The following is a 17863-nucleotide window of genomic DNA, read 5'->3' as shown; positions in this document are numbered from 1 at the left end:
CTGTCGTCCTAAATACCGATCGGTAGTTGACTATCACTGCGCCAGACGGTAAAATAGCGAAATGAATCTCTACATTTATCATATATAACGCTTGAAATCTTGCATATGTTAGGTGTTGTTACCTCATCTTATGCCATCGGTATGTATTTTCTAATGTTACTATTGTTTTTAAGAAACCTTTAATTTTTACTCCTGAAAGGTAGTGGGCCTTTAACTATCAAAATCAAAGATGGCCATCTTGTTCACCAATTGGTCCCAAAATGCAATATGCACAACCAGGGCCCTAGAGGAACCTACAAATGAAATTTGAAAAAGATCCCTTAAGTACTTTTAGAGAAATAGGGGTAACAAGAATTGTTAACAGACGGACGGATGGATGGAAGGACAGACGGAATGACTTCTTGTCAACATTTACTAAGAGGCTTAGAGACCCTATATTGGGTCTGAAATACTGGAATAAAGGACTATCCTACTTTCAAGACCTAAAGTATTTAGAATTTGGGCATGTAGCACGATGGACAAAGCACTTCAAAGTTGTTCACTAAAATGACTGACCTTGGTACAAGAGATTTGGTCACTCGACTGTCAAATAAGTGTGTCTTAACACACACACAATGTGGTTAATCTAAATTACAAATGAAATTGTGAGAACAACACAGTGTTAACATGTGGCGGCTTTAAGATTATTTATCAGTGATTTTTTAGAAGGCGATTTATTCTAGAGTTGTTTGCCTAAATTTTACTAAAATTTCTGTTAACACGTTTTTATTTCATGAGGTAAAAACGGCATAAAGCTAGTATATTAATGATCCGAAATAAAATGCCAACATCAATTCAAAGTCAAATAAAAAATAATTTCTATGGAATATATATAGGGCCTTCTTAAGTCCAAATCAACACCAACACGTTTTTATTTCCATGCAAGTTCCATATTCTGCATGTGACATAAATATATTTGATATCAAAAGTGATTTTCAGCAGTTTAACACTTCACTTCTGGGTTTCTTTTGCCACCTTGTGACTCACAACACCCATTTACTCCCAGCAAAGTGGAGAAGGTGTTCGTTTTCCAATTACACAACACTTTGGTTATTTGATTTGCAAATCCCACACTCTGGTCGCAACACTAGTCAAATCAAACGCAGTCCAAATCTGAAACGTTAATTAGTATACGAGGTCTTCAATTTAATGTTTGTTAAAGAAAAGGAAAGTGTTTTATCAATTTTTTTTCTATTAATGTATACTTCTACTAGAGACATGTATTGTATTAAGTCAGATGACCATTTAAGCCAATTGGGACACGAATCTTCAATAAGTCGTTAAAAGATTTTAGCCTATTTTATTTTGAGCAAACTTGGCAGTGCTACTGGCCAAAATTAAGTCTCTTGGCAAACCGTCCCAAATCATCTGCTATTTCAATTAAAGACATGGATTGATATATAAAACAACTAAAGATAGGGATATCTATTTACAATTTACTTTAATTGTACATGTTCGAGATATTACAATTTTCAAATGTTTTCATTTTTATGCATGAGCAGATTTTTGATAAGCATTTGAAATGTAGATTGATTGAACAACTAAGATTCCATCCCATATTGGTGATATCGTTGGAAAATATCAGAAATGTAAAAATTGATAGTGCAACCAGTATATATCTTTATCAATGAGATGGAAACATTTTAAATAGCATAATCCTCTCATTCTCCTATTCAAATGAATTTTGAAAACATAGTCATCATATTTTCAATGTCCTACAACAAACCAGTAAACAACTGTGGTATTGTATAGTCACAAATCTTATGTCATTAAGATAGTCGTAGTTGTCACATCATGAAACTTTTGTGTCAAGAACCAAAATATTCTTAAGACTAATAATAGCACTATGGTTATTTTCTGAATTGAAAAAAAAAAGAAGTTTTTGTTCATGATCTATATAAATGGATACTATGAACGTGAAATGATACTGTTATCAATTATTCAACTACATGAGCATGCATTGAAAGTCTTTATTAGTATCACCAAACATGGTATAATCCGAGAACTACATGAAGATTATCCCATGTTGGCCACTTAAACATGACAAATCTATCCATCATGCTGTCATAAGAATCATTAAATAGAGCAGGAGACGAAAGGCAACTGAACTGAGTGATCTTGCCTCTTGCTAGTCTCTGTTGTAACTGAACTGAGTGGTCTTGCCTCTTGCTAGTCTCTTATGTAACTGAAACTGAGTGGTCTTGCCTCTTGCTGTCTCTGTTGTAACTGAACTGAGTGGTCTTGCCTCTTGCTTGTCTGTTGTAACTGAACTGAGTATCTTGCCTCTTGCTGTCTCTTATGTAACTGAACTGAGTGGTCTTGCCTCTTGCTAGTCTCTTATGTAATTCTCCTCAACAGATGAGATGTCACAGCTAACAGCTATAAGTAAATAACCCCATCACAATTTGGACTTGCATCATGTATTCCTAATGAAAGAATGTTCGTGAATTAAGAGTCACATAGATGTATCCTGACAATAGCTTCAGAGATAACTAAGTTCATGACCATGTGGATCAGTGAGAACAAATCCCATTCTCCGCTACATCAGTCTGAGCCAGATTCGGAGTCTGTTTTCGTCTGACCCTGATCCTTTCCCTGATGACGGTGGAGAAGGGAGGATCTCTTCATCTGATGGAAGCTGAAATGATACACAAGTTAAAATTTACAAAACATACACTAAAAGCATTAGCATTTCCATTCTGGGGACACAAGTTTGGGTTTCTTGCTGTGGTCCTTCATTTCTACTATTCAGTACAATCTAATTAAAATTAGACTTGTAATTTTGCTCTACTATGATCCACTTCAATATGCTCAAATACAAGATCTAACAACTCCCCATTCATGGTCAACTCAGCATGACCACCTACCTAGTATTGGAACATCTCGTAACATACTTTATATATAGCTAGTAGCCGTTTATACTTCCGAAAAATTACAGCAGAACACTAAAGATTTCATTGGCAAAATGCTGACTGGCTACCCACAAGGGTCATGCTGAGGTGACCATTAACGGGGAGTTGTTAGATCTTGTACTGGAGTGTAGAGCATTGTAGTGGGGCTGAATTACAAGTCTGACTTTAATTAGATTGCTACTGATTTGATAATTTATTAGCAATTTTGTCAGTTTTCAAAAACATCATGTCCTAAAGAGGCCATATGCAAAGTTTCATGCTTTCTTCAAACTTTGAACGATTTTTATGCCTAGCTGCTCCATTATTTTGAGAAAATAAAATAATCTTTACCTCTCCTACACTACTTTCTTTGTCCTCTTCACTCTCTTCTTTCTTTACTTCTTCTTTCTCCTTCCTCTTTGCTTTCTTTTTTAGAGGTTTATCCTCATCAGACGAGCTGGAGCTTGAGATGAATTCCTTACTCTTATAAGATTCCCCTGCACCTGCCCTGCTCTCGGTGACTTTTTTAGATGGACTCTTTGACGAAACCGGAGACTTTTTGGATCTGATCAGGAGAGAAAGTCCATGAAAGTTGCTACTCCATGAAAATTAACAATTATCCTTTACATAAGTATTCACTTAAATTTCAGTATTAAAATACCTGTAAAATTTGCTTTAATTATAAATCAAACAATTTTCATGAACACACAGCTGTAAATAAATGTAGTAAATACTGATATTTCTTGACATATATCTCTAAACTCAATTAATTTTTGGTATGGCTTTGGTCACTAAGGGGAAATTAAATAGGAAAACAATATTTTTTTTTTAGTTTAACCAGGACAATTACCAAGACATTAATGTTCAACTTAAATACACAAAAAACACACAATAATATCGCAACTTGAAAATTAACCGACAAATTTTATCATTCACCTTTTTTTGGACTTTTTCTCTCCCTCACTGTCACTATCACCATCATCACTTCCTTTTTCTTTCTTTGGTTTTTTGTTTATACTCTTCCATTGCTGCAAGATATTCCTCTTTGGCCTTTGCAGCCTTCCCTTCCCATTCCTACAACACCAAATCTTGATATTTAATGCAATCTTTATTTCATTAATAGTTTTCCTACAATGCACTATAAGCATATAATTAGGTCAATCATAAAAAGTTAATTTAAAGTGAAGACAAAAGTATACAAAATTAGGTTGAAATCCATCAATAGATGAGATCAGGAAAATTCAAAGTACATGAAATACATAGTAAAATCATGAAGTGTACTTTTGTCCATATTATGTTACTCAATGAAAATGCACATACCGATTTGTCCTTCATTTCCTTCCAGAGTTCTCCAGCCTTTTTGGACAGCTCTGTCATAGATAGACTAGGATTATCAGACTTAATCTGCTCTCTGTTGGTGTTAAACCAGATCATGTACCCAGACATAGGTCGTTTTGGCTTGTCAGGATCATTGTTCTTGCTCTTTTTTGTTTCCTTTTTCACCCTCTTCTGTCCCTGTGCTCCTGTGTCTACATAAAGAGAACAGTGTGTCAAAGAATTAATTAAAATTATGTTATTGCCCTTAAAATATATGAAGAAAGGCTGGTTTTCTGACACCAATGAGCTCAGATGTTTATATGCTGACTAGATGACTTTTTGAAAAAGGTATAAAGTTGAAGAACAATACATGATAGTTCAATTCATTTTATAAATATAGTCAAAACCTGTCATAGTGCCATCTCTGTATACAGACCAACCATCCTTAAAATGACCACTTTTCTATGGTCCAAAATGAGACCAATAGACAACAGAGAATTCCAACATGTTGAGACAAGTATACATACCACCTAGTCACTCAATTAACGGAAATTTTTACTGCCTCTGTTCTTTATAAACAGATATTGACTGTATAATTAATTATTTACAGATAAAAATATTGTTATTGTATTTTAAGTTCAGATGTTTCAGAAGCTGGTAAAAATAGATGCCATTTATGAAGTTATAATTAAGGTTTCTGATTATTTTGGCTTACCGTATTCGAACCTAATATTTTCAGTCGACAAATTTCCCCCTTTTGATGCTTAAAATGTTAAGACACAATGAAAAAAAATTGGTTTAAGATCATGAACACACGCTTTATCTTTGATTTAAGATTTTGTGTTTGTTTTCAATTTCAAATACATTAGGTTATCCTAATTAGTAAACTGAATGATAAATACTCAATAATACTTTCGGGAACTTCTTTTGCTTATTACGGGTTTTCTAGGAAATTAGTTATCTTATATTGCTGATTCATCTTTACTGTTTAAGAAAAATGGATGAAACTGAGGATGAACTTCCAAGAGTTTCAAAGTTGAAGAAGATTCAACACTTCTACCAAGCACCTGTTGTAAAATTCGTCCAGAACTTCGTATGTATTAAAACTATAACTCCCCAAAAAGATATTATGTATCTAATGCTGTACCTCCGTGGGAGTTTTAACAACATGTTTATATCAATATTGTAGCCGTAAATATTTATCGTTTCTGCTTTTTACACATAAATGTACGAAAGCCGATTGGGCTCATTTTGGCAGGAGAAAAAAATATAACGCGTTATTACACTATTTGATTGTACCACAATAAGTACGTTTACAATACCGAATATGTGAATACAAAAGTAGTACGGTAGATCAAAAGATATTTTAGTAGATCATTGAAATGTCTAATCATCCAATTCTTGCTCGGTTTTAGATATCGTATGTAATCTTTCTGATGATGTTCAGCTATGCCCTTCTGTCCCGATTTGACCGCGATCTGACCGGAGTCGAGATTGCGCTGTTTGTCTGGGTGTTTAGTCTGCTGGCCGAGGAAGCTAACCAGGTAACGTTAAAGGATCAAACTCGGTAAATCCTGGAATAGGTTCATACTTCAGGTGTGTTCTTGTTGGAACGTTCTTATTGTAATGAACCTATTGAACGATTATATTGAAGGAAAAAATAAGACCAAGCATCGTTACAAAAAGTCATTTAATACATGAAATTATGTTCTTAAAAGAAGTTTTCATTAATTTTCTTTTTTATTGATATATCGAAGATGTTTAATTTATCTTAATGAGAACGCAGATCCATGTCAATAGTAACAAAGCGACAATAAGAAATGTCTGTTTTAGTATTATTATGAAAATTGATTCTCTTCTGCATCCACTTTCGCTTGTAAATCACATTTTTTCGTTATAGTTTTTATCCTCAAAGGGAAACTACTTCCTCAATAAACTCAATGTTTTGGACATGCTGCCGATTGTGCTATTCATAGTTGGTGTCGTATGTCGGTTCGTGACGGGAGGTGTCCCGCTGGAAGTCGGCAGGATATTCTTCTCCTTCGCATTTATTGGCTTCTTCCTTAGACTTCTGGGATTGTTCTCCGTCCACAAAGATCTCGGGCCAAAACTAGTCATGATCACAAAAATGGTAATGTCTGATCGGAAATGCTCTTATATCATGTTTTGTTTACTATAGATATGTTTCGTTGAAACATTGTACCATACAGGATATGTTTGGAGATGGCTCAAAGTCATTTGCGTTTTACAATATTTTTGTTGAAATTGAAAAAAATCTTTTAATATCAATTTAAATTACTCAATTATTATTAAATATTTCATTTGCTAAAATTCTATTCCATACAATAAATGCAGAACTATGATAAACGTTATCATGGTTACAACTCAAATTGTCTTAGAGATATTTTGACTCTTGATTACAACATACATGAGACTAGTCTACCATTTCCTCATCTATAACATGATAGAAGACATCAATCCAGCTAAAATATAGTTACATTGTAGCGGTTATCAATTATTTTTTAACAGGAAGAAACACTATGAGTATTAATTATCATTTATGTTATAAGAGGGACCATTTCCATGTTTTCAGTTCGTTGACCTGATATCGTTCCTTGCTATCCTGATGGTATTCGTGGTATCGTATTCTATCGCTGCCCATGCTATCCTGTATCCGGTATCCAGGTTTGACGGTGACCTACTTTTTAACCTCTTACGTATCCCGTACTGGAACCTCTACGGCGAACTCATTCTGGACGAGATGGAAAGTGAGAAACCATTTATAACAGTGTATACTATAGTATTCTATTAGCATTTAAAATATACAATATTGTAGTGCGCATTTAGCTGTGACGATTGTGTAGCAAGTGACTGAAATGCGAGAATTAATTGTGCAAACCTGTTAAAATTCAAGTTTGCGCGAAGTTTTATTACGTTAAATGTATCATAGTGCACGTCTGCTGTAATTTAGAGCTATATGAAATAAACAGACGTAAAATGACCACCCGCTTCATTTAATGCGCGTTGTATGTGAAACTATTGTTCTGACTAATTGACAATTTAGATATGATTATAGAGTGATTCACGATTACATATCTTATGATCTGTAATTATTTTATCATTATTTTGCGTAATTGATTACGCACTTAATACATTATATTGTAGTAAAAGAACCGGACTGCAGTTTCGACCCCCAGCTGTACGGTAACGATACTCTCCCCCGCTGCCCCACACAAATCGGAGGATACGTTGTACCTATACTGATGGGCTTTTATATGATGATTGCCAACATTTTACTTTTAAATCTTCTCATCGCCATGTTCAGGTAATTATCATATAGAAGACAAACACAAAATAACATCCAATATTGATTTAAGTAATGAATTCAATATCGATTTAAGTTACTAATCCAAATGGGGGTCTCCAAAATTCCGTATTGCCTAAATGCACTGAGGTCACTTTACCAATCTATTGGAATATAATTCATCTTATTATGAATATGATCAAGGCTTCAGCATGAAAATGAAAAATCGCTTATATCGAAATGGAAAGTGAGAACAGGAAATTCTAAGAAATAAAAGCTGTTGTATATAATTAAATTGTAATAGAATTAATTGCAGGCGAATTAAAAGTAGCTCAAATCAGATTTTTTATAGTGTGTGGGTTGTAAAAAACACGGTCGCTTGTCACGTATGACAGGGAGTCGCTGAAAACAGACCAATTATATAGCAAGTAATGTTAAGGGGGTCAAGGTCATATAAGACAGGGATTCGCCAAGATAGTCTAGCCTGTATATACATATTTATAATGTGTTATTTTTGTTCTTAATAATTCTTAATAATTATTACATTTCTTTTCTATTTTTTACCTAATTTATAATTGCTGATTAATTATCATTTTCCTTTGGAGGTTGGTATATTGAAAATGTATTACTGAATTTAGTTTCTATGGTCATTTTCTAATAAATTATTCACCTTTTATTACGGTCGGAAACCATGAAATGCGTTTTCATTTTCGTTTCTCCCTGCGAATAATAATCATGGGGAAAAACGCGTAATTTTCACCCCTTATAATAAGACAAGTAATACCGTATCTGTTGATAAGTTAGAAAAAGTCGCATGACCAATTTTGATTTTTTATATATTTTATGTTGTGTTGTAGCAACACCTTTCAGAAAGTACAGGAGAACTCGGACCTGTATTGGTGTTTCCAGAGATTCACTCTCATCTATGATTACTCATGTCGTCCTGTGCTTCCTCCCCCACTGATACTCGTGTGCCATATATGGAAGTTACTTAACTGGTGCTACTGGAAGTCCCGACAGGTGTGCAGATGTGCTCGCACCTGTTGTGGTGACTGTAATTATAAAGACACTACTATCTTCGGTAAGGTTTCAAATCGTCTCACAACGTTTTTGACCTGGTTTTAGTTTTTAATTGAAAGTTTTAACTATATCACGTGGTTACATTGATAAGATACTTTCAGATCGAAAGTCTGGAAAATTTACAATTGCTGAACAAATGATAACTTACATGTTTATTTGCAATAGCTTTTTTTTCTAAATTCCTCATGATACGGCACAATTATTGCATATATAAAATTTCTATGATCTTATCCATTCAAGTGTTCTATGATAAGGGAATAACGTCCTAATTAGCATATTACATATACATGTATGGTATAAGTATGCATGACAGGTATTGATGGTGAGCAAAAACAACATAACTGGTATTTGGTCTAACTTACATGTACATTGTATTTCATCATTATTAACACAATGCATCGTTATTTGCACTTCTCTGCCTGCATTGCTTGTAGTCTTAACGCGATCAACTGTAAACCAACTTATTTTGGCGTCAGTTCGCTGCCGATTTGAATTTGCGAAAAAATACGCTACAGGTTCAATAGAACGTTTTATCCGTAAACGCAAAATTAAATCTGAGTGAAATTGTCCTTGTGCATGAAATGCGAAATGAGACACCACGAAAATAAGTTGGTTTACAGTATGTGTTAGAAAATCACTGATGCATGTTATCAATATCTACACTAAGGTGACGTGTGTGAGAAAGAGAAATCACTGACGCAGTGGGAAAAGATAGTGGCGGATGAATATCTGTACAGAGTTTCACATACTACTGCTGACACTGCGAGTGAAAAGGCAAAAAAAGAAACCTGTCGAAGAAAACAACTCACACCGAGACATGCATATAGATCTCAAGTAAGAAATATAAGCATTAATAATAAAATGTTGTTACAGATTACGTTTTCGTGTTTAATTCATTAAAATGTTAGCATTATTTTAATGTCAAATTGTGGTCTATGTCAATTTGCTTTTCACTGGTAATGCATGTAACAATATGCACAATATTTCAACACTGTGTTTTCCGTTCAATTGTGAATGAAAAGAGTGAATTAACTAAATTAAAAAAATATATTAATGCAAATGATACAAGTTTTGTGATAGGTCCCATCAAATTATCCTTTTACGTTCATCGCTTCACACTGGACAGAAATATGTACCATCTGCTACTGCAAGCCTACTTATTTTCACGGGCGTGAAGTAATCGCAAAAATAATAAATGTGCACCGAGAATATGTTCGGTACCATAGAATCATGTGAGTAAACCGCGAAATGAAATCGCAATAAAAAGTCGTTAGGCATGTAAGCGGGAATATAGGTCATCGCGAAAATAAGTTGGTCTACAGTTATAAATTGGCCTATTGTTTCAGAATGTTGTTTCACTGTTTCAGATTAGACGCATTACTTGCAAAACAAGAGGAAATGTGTAAACAACAAGTGACAAAGAAAACGAGTGATCAAGGTGAATAATAATAGTTCGTAATTGATAGATACATGTATAATTAAAATATTGTAATAGTTTACAGTACACGCAGTTATTTCACGGAGAAAATAATTTTACGATTTTGCGGGACATTTACAAGCATATGGTGATATTTAAAATTATGACAATTATAGAGAAATCTATTAATTTTATGAACAATTAAAACCAAATCGCGAATTTTCAAACTGCTTAAAATAAATTATTTGACCCACACATGTAACCGGCTAACCGTTATTTGGTTTTTTTTTTCAAATGTGGAACATAAATAGTTGAATTCTGAATTGTCGTAAGATTGATAGGTAAGAATGCAATTGAAAGTAAAAACTTTTTTTTTCAGTTGCAGAAACAAAATCAGAAGAAACTGTCCGAGTAAAAAAATCAAAGATGCATTTCCAGGCACGAGTGTGTGTTTATCCGTCCTCTGGAGTGTTGAGGTTTCCTGTTCCCGATCTTCTTGTTCCTTGGAAGGTATTTCATTCGTACCGACATTTATACTACAAGAAATGGAATCAGCTGTTGTGTAGCAAAATTGTCTGTTTCAGTTTCTTTTTATCACCTGTTACCCATAAAATTGTCGCTACAAGCGTTTCTAAACAAACTCCAAGTTTAATTAAGTAGGGTTTATATTAATGTTTTCCAATGGTTTTGTTCCTTAACCTATTTTAGCAATGAACATGATCTTTATATTACTTTTCAGAAGAAATACCAGGACTACAACCCAAAATTGATTGACTTTAATGATATCCAAAAGCCAGACAAGGGCAAGGATAGAAGAAAGATGAACCAAATAGGTAATCAAAAAAGTTTTCATGGTTCCCGAAAATAGACGTTTCAAATAATGGATATACTATCAATAAGGTTTATGTAATCTTGTTATTAACATTTTGTAACCAGTCAGTTCACATCATGTTATAGAAAACACAATACATGTATATGGTCTGAAGGTAATTTAAAGAAAAAAATCATCTTACAACATAATTCAGATTTCATAATTGTGTATTCAAATTTCGAATTTTTAACATCCAATCCTATGAAAGTTCATTGATCTTGAAATTTTTTATAAAATTTGAATATTTTTAAATGCTACGGAATGCCGATAGATATTTTACAAAAGTTATTTTTGATGAACTATTCATTAACTAAATTCAATTATTTAAAAATATTCATTTCTGTTGCTCGATTGATATAAACCTTGTCTTTATCAGGAAAATGCTTCTAGAATCGGCAGTATCATTACCGTTTAACAAATACGACCAAGCGTATGACGTGGATAGGGAGAGTGTCCTGGGGAAATACAAAGTGGTGCTAGGTATCCCACGAAATCCCGTGGGTCGGACTGGCGTGGTAGGACGTGGATGTCTCCCACTCTGGGGACCTAACCATGTACAAAGACTGATAGTAACGCGGTATGAATTTTCTGAAATAATGTTTTTCTTAATTTGTTAAATCGAATTTATTCCTTTAGCCATATTTGATTGAACTTTCTTATTTAATAGTGAAAGATGAAACCAGCGTTTTTTTCTCTTATAATTAACTTCTTCCGCCCACTTATCAATTGTAAAAATGTATTTTAAACTAAACTTTACATATAAATGAATTACAATGGATGAACGGATATACAATGTCAATGTAACTTAAACTTGTTGAAATAATGCCGGATATTGTGCACTTTATTCCTTCTTCTAAGGTGGGCAAAGGATAACACTGACAAACCAGTGGTCCGCAAGGGGAAGCGTCTGTTCCAGTTTATATCCTGGGCACGGAAACATGACGGTACCTGGACTATCTATCCGGTAAGTGGGTGGATTCTATCATGCATGGGCACAGGAAGATTAACTTAAGGTCATTTCGATAAAAAGTGTATCTGTATCATGACTAGACTTAGGTACGGCATTACTGCTGACTCGTAATGTGTTGTGTAGCTATTAAATTTTGACAAAATATTTGAAAACAAGTTTCAAGGTTCGGAGCACATTTCTGTTTTGTTTCATTAAATCTAAAAAGGGATGTATAGGACTGCCTGCAGATTAGTAGGGCGTTACGTTTTACCTGGTACTTCTGTTGTGATTGTAAAAAGGCGACTAAATTTAGGATATTATCTTTTCTCTTCTTCCATGCTAAATTTTATCTTCCAAACGTCTCCCTTGACACCGAGTTACTGTTGGCCTCCGGTTGAGCGTAGGCTATGGGTTCTGCCCCCTGGCCAAGACGTTTCTACTTTTGCGTGGCGCTCAGCGATAAGAGAGTGAGCGACTTGTTCACCCGTTGTCAGTGTAATGTGACATGATGGGGTGTGTTGCTTGGTATCTTCTGCGGCATGCTTCAGTGATATCGCACTTTAAAAGGGGCCATAGTTCCACCGCTCTATTTAAGACACAAGTCATGTCACTTGTTTAAACGGATGATACTACCGTACGTTAACGAGGTATTCACTTTGAGTGTTCATTTTCATATATTTACATTCTGAGTGTTTCGTCACTATATGAATCAACCAACTGAAGAAAACAAACATTTGCCCATGAAAACATACACTATGAATACAACGATTCTAGTGCATCGATCAGCTGATTTCAAACATAACGCCAGTTTCATGTCAATAAAAAATAGTCCCCCACATTATTTTACTGTATAATCTTTAATGTGTTGTTTCTTGATGTAGAATCAACTAAGGCGAGATGAGTTTCATAAAATCCTATAGGGAATTAACACAAATTTATACTTTTTATCACATAACTTCAAAAGCCTACATTTCAAAGAATCGCACGTCAAAATGCATTGCGGAAATCCAACGGAGGCCGTCATTGTGTCCCGCCGTCCTCGAAATCTTGACGTCTTTTTAATGTTTCTATCTTGACGTCAAAATGAATTTTCAGTTGTTTTATGATGTTGTTGAAAGAAATGGGGGTTTAAGATTTTGATAACCCTAGAAATTTCAAGGACTTTTTACTTATATCAAAAAAGCTGTATGAACATAGCGGATAGATAAATCATCAAATTTCCAAACATTATGACAACAATAAGATAAACATGTTCATAGATATGAAAGATGTTTTATACTATACTTCACATACATGTGTTTTATATTTCTAGGAACATGCCACAGACAAAATAGACCATACGACTGTAAAGGAAGTAATACCTAACGTGAATACTAAGCCAGTCGAAATTTTAGAATCCATGTTTCAGAAAGGTCAAGAGGTAAGTAGCATTCTTGGGTGTGTGCTAACTTAAACATCAGTCTTGATAGGAATTTGTGAAATGGCTTTTTCGTAAATATACATGAAAAATAGCATTCCCTAACATATGTTAACAGGAACCTCAGAAAAAGAACTTGTCATCTTTGATTATCATTAATGTTTGGTCACATATCAGACGATTAAATTCCTCAAATACTGTAAATGTATATGTTTTGAAACAATAAAACTCGCAAAACTAATTTTGAATAATTGATCAATTCTCGCTTTCATATTAATCGCTCTATCAAACACACGCCGAATATGCCATTAGAGTGTAGTAGCTAAACTATGATGATTACATGTACTCGCTACCTGTACAGTAACTATAAACTATCTTGAGTATAACAAAAGTATGTTTGTGATATGTAGACAGTTCTATTCGTGTTAAATTCCTTTGAATAAATATATATTGTTATACTATTACAAGTGTATGTCTGGGATATGAAGACAATTCATTTAGTATTAAGTATAGGAGAAACACCGAAAACTGTCGAATAGTCAAGATAATGAATTGTTCGAGGCCCGTAAGGGGCGAGAACTATTCATTATCTTGACTATTCCACAGTTTGAGGTGTTTTTCATACTTAAAACATGGCACGGAATGTCACTGGTACTCTCCACTATTACACCGAGTATTGTATTGTTTAACTATTCCACAGCTCCAGGTAAACTAACTACCTATTTAACCTTGAACTCTTTTCATGATTCATTTCATTATCTCACTCGGAGAACAAGATTTATGATTTGCATGAATTTTTTAAAGATCCATACAGATACTTTATGGTACTCACACTGAAACATTTACTCAGCTTAGTTTTCACTGTTCAACATGGAGGACCACAAGTAAATAGCTCTATATCCATATTTAACACAGAACTGATGATTTTTGGATATAAATTTGAAGTGATTTGGGCAAAAATCTTTTCCCATGCAGCACTGGTCTAATCAAAATTTATAGAGAGAGAAAAAAAATATTCCCCAATATTTTGGATCATAATTCTACCGGTACATAGGCACAGAAAAAGTGAAATCATGTGGCAAAAGAGTGTGTTTTTTGAAAGTATTCCTTCGAAAGTATTATCTTCATGAAAGGTGCTGGGATGTTAGGTTTGATAGGTGCCATTTTTATGGAGTATGAAGTGATTTGGATATTCGAAATATGGGAAAATCATGTCAAGCATCTGTTAATTCATTTTGGCAGAAAATTCAGCATTTGTCTCATTGAATTTAATCTTAATCTTCTCTCTTCTGGATTTGTTAAAGTGAATTCTTTTCTGGGTTATGGATACAGTGGCTGTGAAAGAAATGATGAAATTTATTTTGGAATGAAGTGATGAAAATTGTATATAAATTTCTTTCATACCTACAGGTGTAAAACTGGCTGGTCCAGGGCAATACACTCATGTCGCCTGCGGCTGTATTGCATGACTACCCATGCAATAAAGCCTCGTGACGTCACGGCGTCAACAAAATCTCTATTTCCTCGGTAAAATTTAAACATTTTTTTCACAAATATGACTGTTTTTACTATAAAAGATGCACACGATGAAATTTGTGTTGAAAATATCACATAAAATTTCATGTATGGAAAATTGATTTCCAGTCGTGGATTTCTTCGAATTTATTTCAAAATGGCTGGATATTATAGTTGTAAAATTTCAATAAAACGTCGAGGTATGAAAGAAAAATACTCTTTCATAAGTGGATATGAAGGATAGGGATATTCTACCCTCGAGATCACAAAATGTTGCAAAACCCTCGGCAAGCCTCGGGTTTTACTACATTTTGTGACCCTCGGGTAGAATACCCCTATCCTTCATATCCACATATGAAAGAGTCTTATAATATCATACTATCAGTAACGTTGACAAGTACCAGAGATAACTTTAATCCATTTCTCCGTGAAGTTTTATGAATGAGGATGTATTTCTGACTACATGCTTAGCCATGTATATCAGTATCTACATTTACCTTCAACTGTGGAAAAATTACCTTTTCCCGTGGAATAGTTCATAAACTATTCCACAGCAAAAGGTAACTATTCAACAGCAGTAGGTGATAATAGACTTTGCTACGACTATACATGTACCTCAAGCCATAACAATAGATGACAGCACAGCCATTTTTCAAATTCCTGTACATAACTCTATTGTATTTTACTATAACAAAGGTTTACCTGGGTTATGTAGACAGTTCATTTAGTGTTAAACTCCTACACATAACGTAAAAACATGGATATATTGTATTTTACTATTACAAATGTATACCTGGGATATATAGACAGTCATTTAGTGTTAAATTCCTATACATAACTACACATTATTTTACTTTAACAAAGGTATTCCTGGGTTATGTAGACAGTCCTTCCAACACAGACAACGCCTGGTTAGAGTTGACCATCAAGACCTACATGGATGATAGTCAAACATTTCATCAGTATAACTACCTCAATAACTTCATATTCCAGGTATGTGTCAATTAAAGGAACTGTTGCAGGAATTGATTCTTTCAAACATCTTTCTTTGTTTAATGACTGATTTAAACATGCTAATTAAACAGTATTTGGATGCATGTCCTCAATTTGGACATTATTACCACAAGGCTTTTTATTCCATAAGAGATTGCACTATATACCTACACTTAATCATCAATTAGACCAGACATTTTCAGATAAACATATAATTTGAGAAATTCTGCTGTACTGCAAAATTGTTTTTTTTAATAATGTTGATGTTAGTCATTTAATTAGATTTATTTCCATTTTCTTATATTGCTGTCATCAATAGTCTTGCATTAGTCTTCATTGATGAGTCCTTAAAAAATATTTAAATTGTTTCAGTCTGAGTAATTTAATACGCTAAAGGATGACTGAATATCTTTAAATTCATATTAACAATTTTGATTTCCCTATGTATTCATGTGTTTAGAATTCCATGATATGTTTTCAAACTGTTGTTGTGCTGTATATTGTTTGGGTCTCCTTATAACAAGAGGAAGCTCTTGATCCTTTTACGGTACTCTATCACTGACACATACTGCCATAAGTTTTGCTTACTTTGTAAAGTTCTGGGGGTAACAGTTGCTTTAGGCTTCCCCTGTTTTGATAATTGAATATCCCGTTATTGTTTCTGTTTTAAGGAAGACGATTCCCTCCATTTAGCTGTATGGAAGACAGCGTCCTCTCGGGATATGAATGACACAGAACAGTATCAGTGCCTTAAAAGTATTGCGAAAAATTTGCGAGCATCATTTTGAGTCATTCTTAAAATAGCACGTTTTGTGTATGATTGACAGTATAAGATTTAATCAGGAAATTAATTGCTTTTATTCGCGGGGGCTTGTTTTCGCTAAGTTCCGGTCAAATGAATTTTTTTTAAAGGAATATCTTTAAATAAGACAGAACAGAAATACTTAAAGCTTACTACTGTTACAAGTTGACAATGCACGAAATATTCTCCCTGTGAATCAATTTCAGAGAGAATATCGCGACATTTTCTCCCTGAACGGTCAAACAACTGTATACAGCAGTACCTATCATACTGTTTAGATACCAAGTGTAACGGATGCTATTCGATGTGATACCAGTGTCAATAGTTATTTTTACACATCATGATTTAGGGAAGGGAATATGAAAAGATTTTACGATTGTTTGGGAAAATACAGCTTGAAGTCAACGTACTTTTACAGTAGGCTCGTAATGATTGCGGGATGGTGATAATGTCTTTTTACATCTGAATTATAATTCAGTCCAAATGCTGACCAGTTTAGTAATAATAAAAACATACTGAAAATCACCTGTCTTTTGCGGCTACTTAATTTTGCGATTTCTTTTTCAAACCAAGTTGCCAGATTAACTTTGATTTCTCGGTTTAACCAATTATATCAAAATAATTCCAATGAGGACAACGTAGATATTGATTTCCAGAAATAAACTTGAGCGAATTTACTTTGATCGTATGAAGTTTTATCATACCGCAAAAGAAAGTAGATTTCCACTAAATGTTACAATAACTTAATCGATTTTTTTTTTTAAATATTTCATTTAAAATGAAAAACTGAAAATAATTGACCAACAAAAATAACTGGTTACAGTCTAAATTGTCTATTGGGCGACTGTTCCAAGAACGTTGCTAAATTATAGATGGGAATGCTTCATCTGATAGGTAAATGTTCAGGTGAACCTGTTTTGACTTCACTTTCTAGTTACTTTGAGGACACGGAATGTTGTAGCAGTGAGGAACCTAAACAAAATTTGTTTTAATCCTAATGTAATTTAAATCATTAGTTTGATAATGACTTTATGCATATAATATATGATATAAAATATTATCAATTAATATTTTAATATGAGGTCAATTTCCTTGCAACGTAATTTCCGGTTGTTGTGCGTTACTTCAACAGGAACTATTTATAAGATATAATAATGTACTTTGTACTTTCCGATTTTAATTTGCATTTTTCATAAGTAAATATGTGAGATAGATAACAGATTCTAGACATATATATAGGACATAAACATCACATCAATGTCTTTAAA

General features: G+C 33.7%; 2 protein-coding genes and 1 long non-coding RNA gene across 4 annotated transcripts; 2 read left to right on the top strand and 1 right to left on the bottom strand.

Moving 5' to 3' along the window:
- Positions 1-1463: 1463 nt before the first annotated feature.
- LOC138331921 (uncharacterized) lies at positions 1464-4411 on the bottom strand. The gene is made up of 5 exons (XR_011209750.1): positions 4251-4411; positions 3867-4004; positions 3282-3495; positions 2350-2677; positions 1464-2230 (listed from the first exon to the last, which is right to left on the bottom strand). It is a non-coding gene; the product is annotated as an uncharacterized lncRNA (long non-coding RNA).
- A 735-nt stretch (positions 4412-5146) lies between these two features.
- On the top strand, positions 5147-10879 carry LOC138331916 (transient receptor potential cation channel subfamily M member-like 2). Of its 2 annotated transcripts, none has more exons than XM_069279778.1 (10): positions 5147-5340; positions 5663-5791; positions 6148-6378; positions 6841-7015; positions 7413-7572; positions 8409-8632; positions 9299-9465; positions 9999-10069; positions 10434-10558; positions 10788-10879. In XM_069279778.1, the coding sequence occupies exons 1-8, from the start codon at positions 5245-5247 to the stop codon at positions 10035-10037; spliced, it is 1221 nt and encodes a 406-aa protein (XP_069135879.1). In that variant the 5' UTR covers positions 5147-5244; the 3' UTR covers positions 10038-10069; positions 10434-10558; positions 10788-10879. The 2 variants fall into 2 exon arrangements, with proteins under 2 accessions (XP_069135879.1, XP_069135878.1); XM_069279777.1 differs by having other exon boundaries at positions 5150-5340; positions 10428-10558.
- LOC138330677 (ADP-ribose pyrophosphatase, mitochondrial-like) lies at positions 10475-16581 on the top strand. Its single transcript, XM_069278221.1, has 7 exons — positions 10475-10558; positions 10788-10881; positions 11310-11496; positions 11778-11883; positions 13181-13288; positions 15665-15793; positions 16465-16581. The coding sequence occupies exons 1-7, from the start codon at positions 10475-10477 to the stop codon at positions 16579-16581; spliced, it is 825 nt and encodes a 274-aa protein (XP_069134322.1).
- The last annotated feature ends 1282 nt before the right edge of the window (positions 16582-17863 follow it).

This window comes from Argopecten irradians, chromosome 9 (genome assembly GCF_041381155.1).
Source record: "Argopecten irradians isolate NY chromosome 9, Ai_NY, whole genome shotgun sequence".
Lineage (NCBI taxonomy): Eukaryota > Metazoa > Mollusca > Bivalvia > Pectinida > Pectinidae > Argopecten > Argopecten irradians.
Note: the sequence above shows the minus strand (reverse complement) of the source record. Positions and strands in the feature narration are given on the sequence as shown.

Bases quoted from the DNA above. Each gene is read 5' to 3' on its own strand.
- LOC138330677 (XM_069278221.1), top strand. From the start codon at position 10,475: ATGCATTTCCAGGCACGAGTGTGTGTTTATCCGTCCTCTGGAGTGTTG. The intron at 11,497-11,777 runs GTATGAATTTTC...CCTTCTTCTAAG, and splicing joins CAAAGACTGATAGTAACGCG to GTGGGCAAAGGATAACACTG. The intron at 13,289-15,664 runs GTAAGTAGCATT...ACTTTAACAAAG, and splicing joins TGTTTCAGAAAGGTCAAGAG to GTATTCCTGGGTTATGTAGA.
- LOC138331916 (XM_069279778.1), top strand. From the start codon at position 5,245: ATGGATGAAACTGAGGATGAACTTCCAAGAGTTTCAAAGTTGAAGAAG. The intron at 5,341-5,662 runs GTATGTATTAAA...GCTCGGTTTTAG, and splicing joins TAAAATTCGTCCAGAACTTC to ATATCGTATGTAATCTTTCT. The intron at 9,466-9,998 runs GTAAGAAATATA...TCACTGTTTCAG, and splicing joins GACATGCATATAGATCTCAA to ATTAGACGCATTACTTGCAA.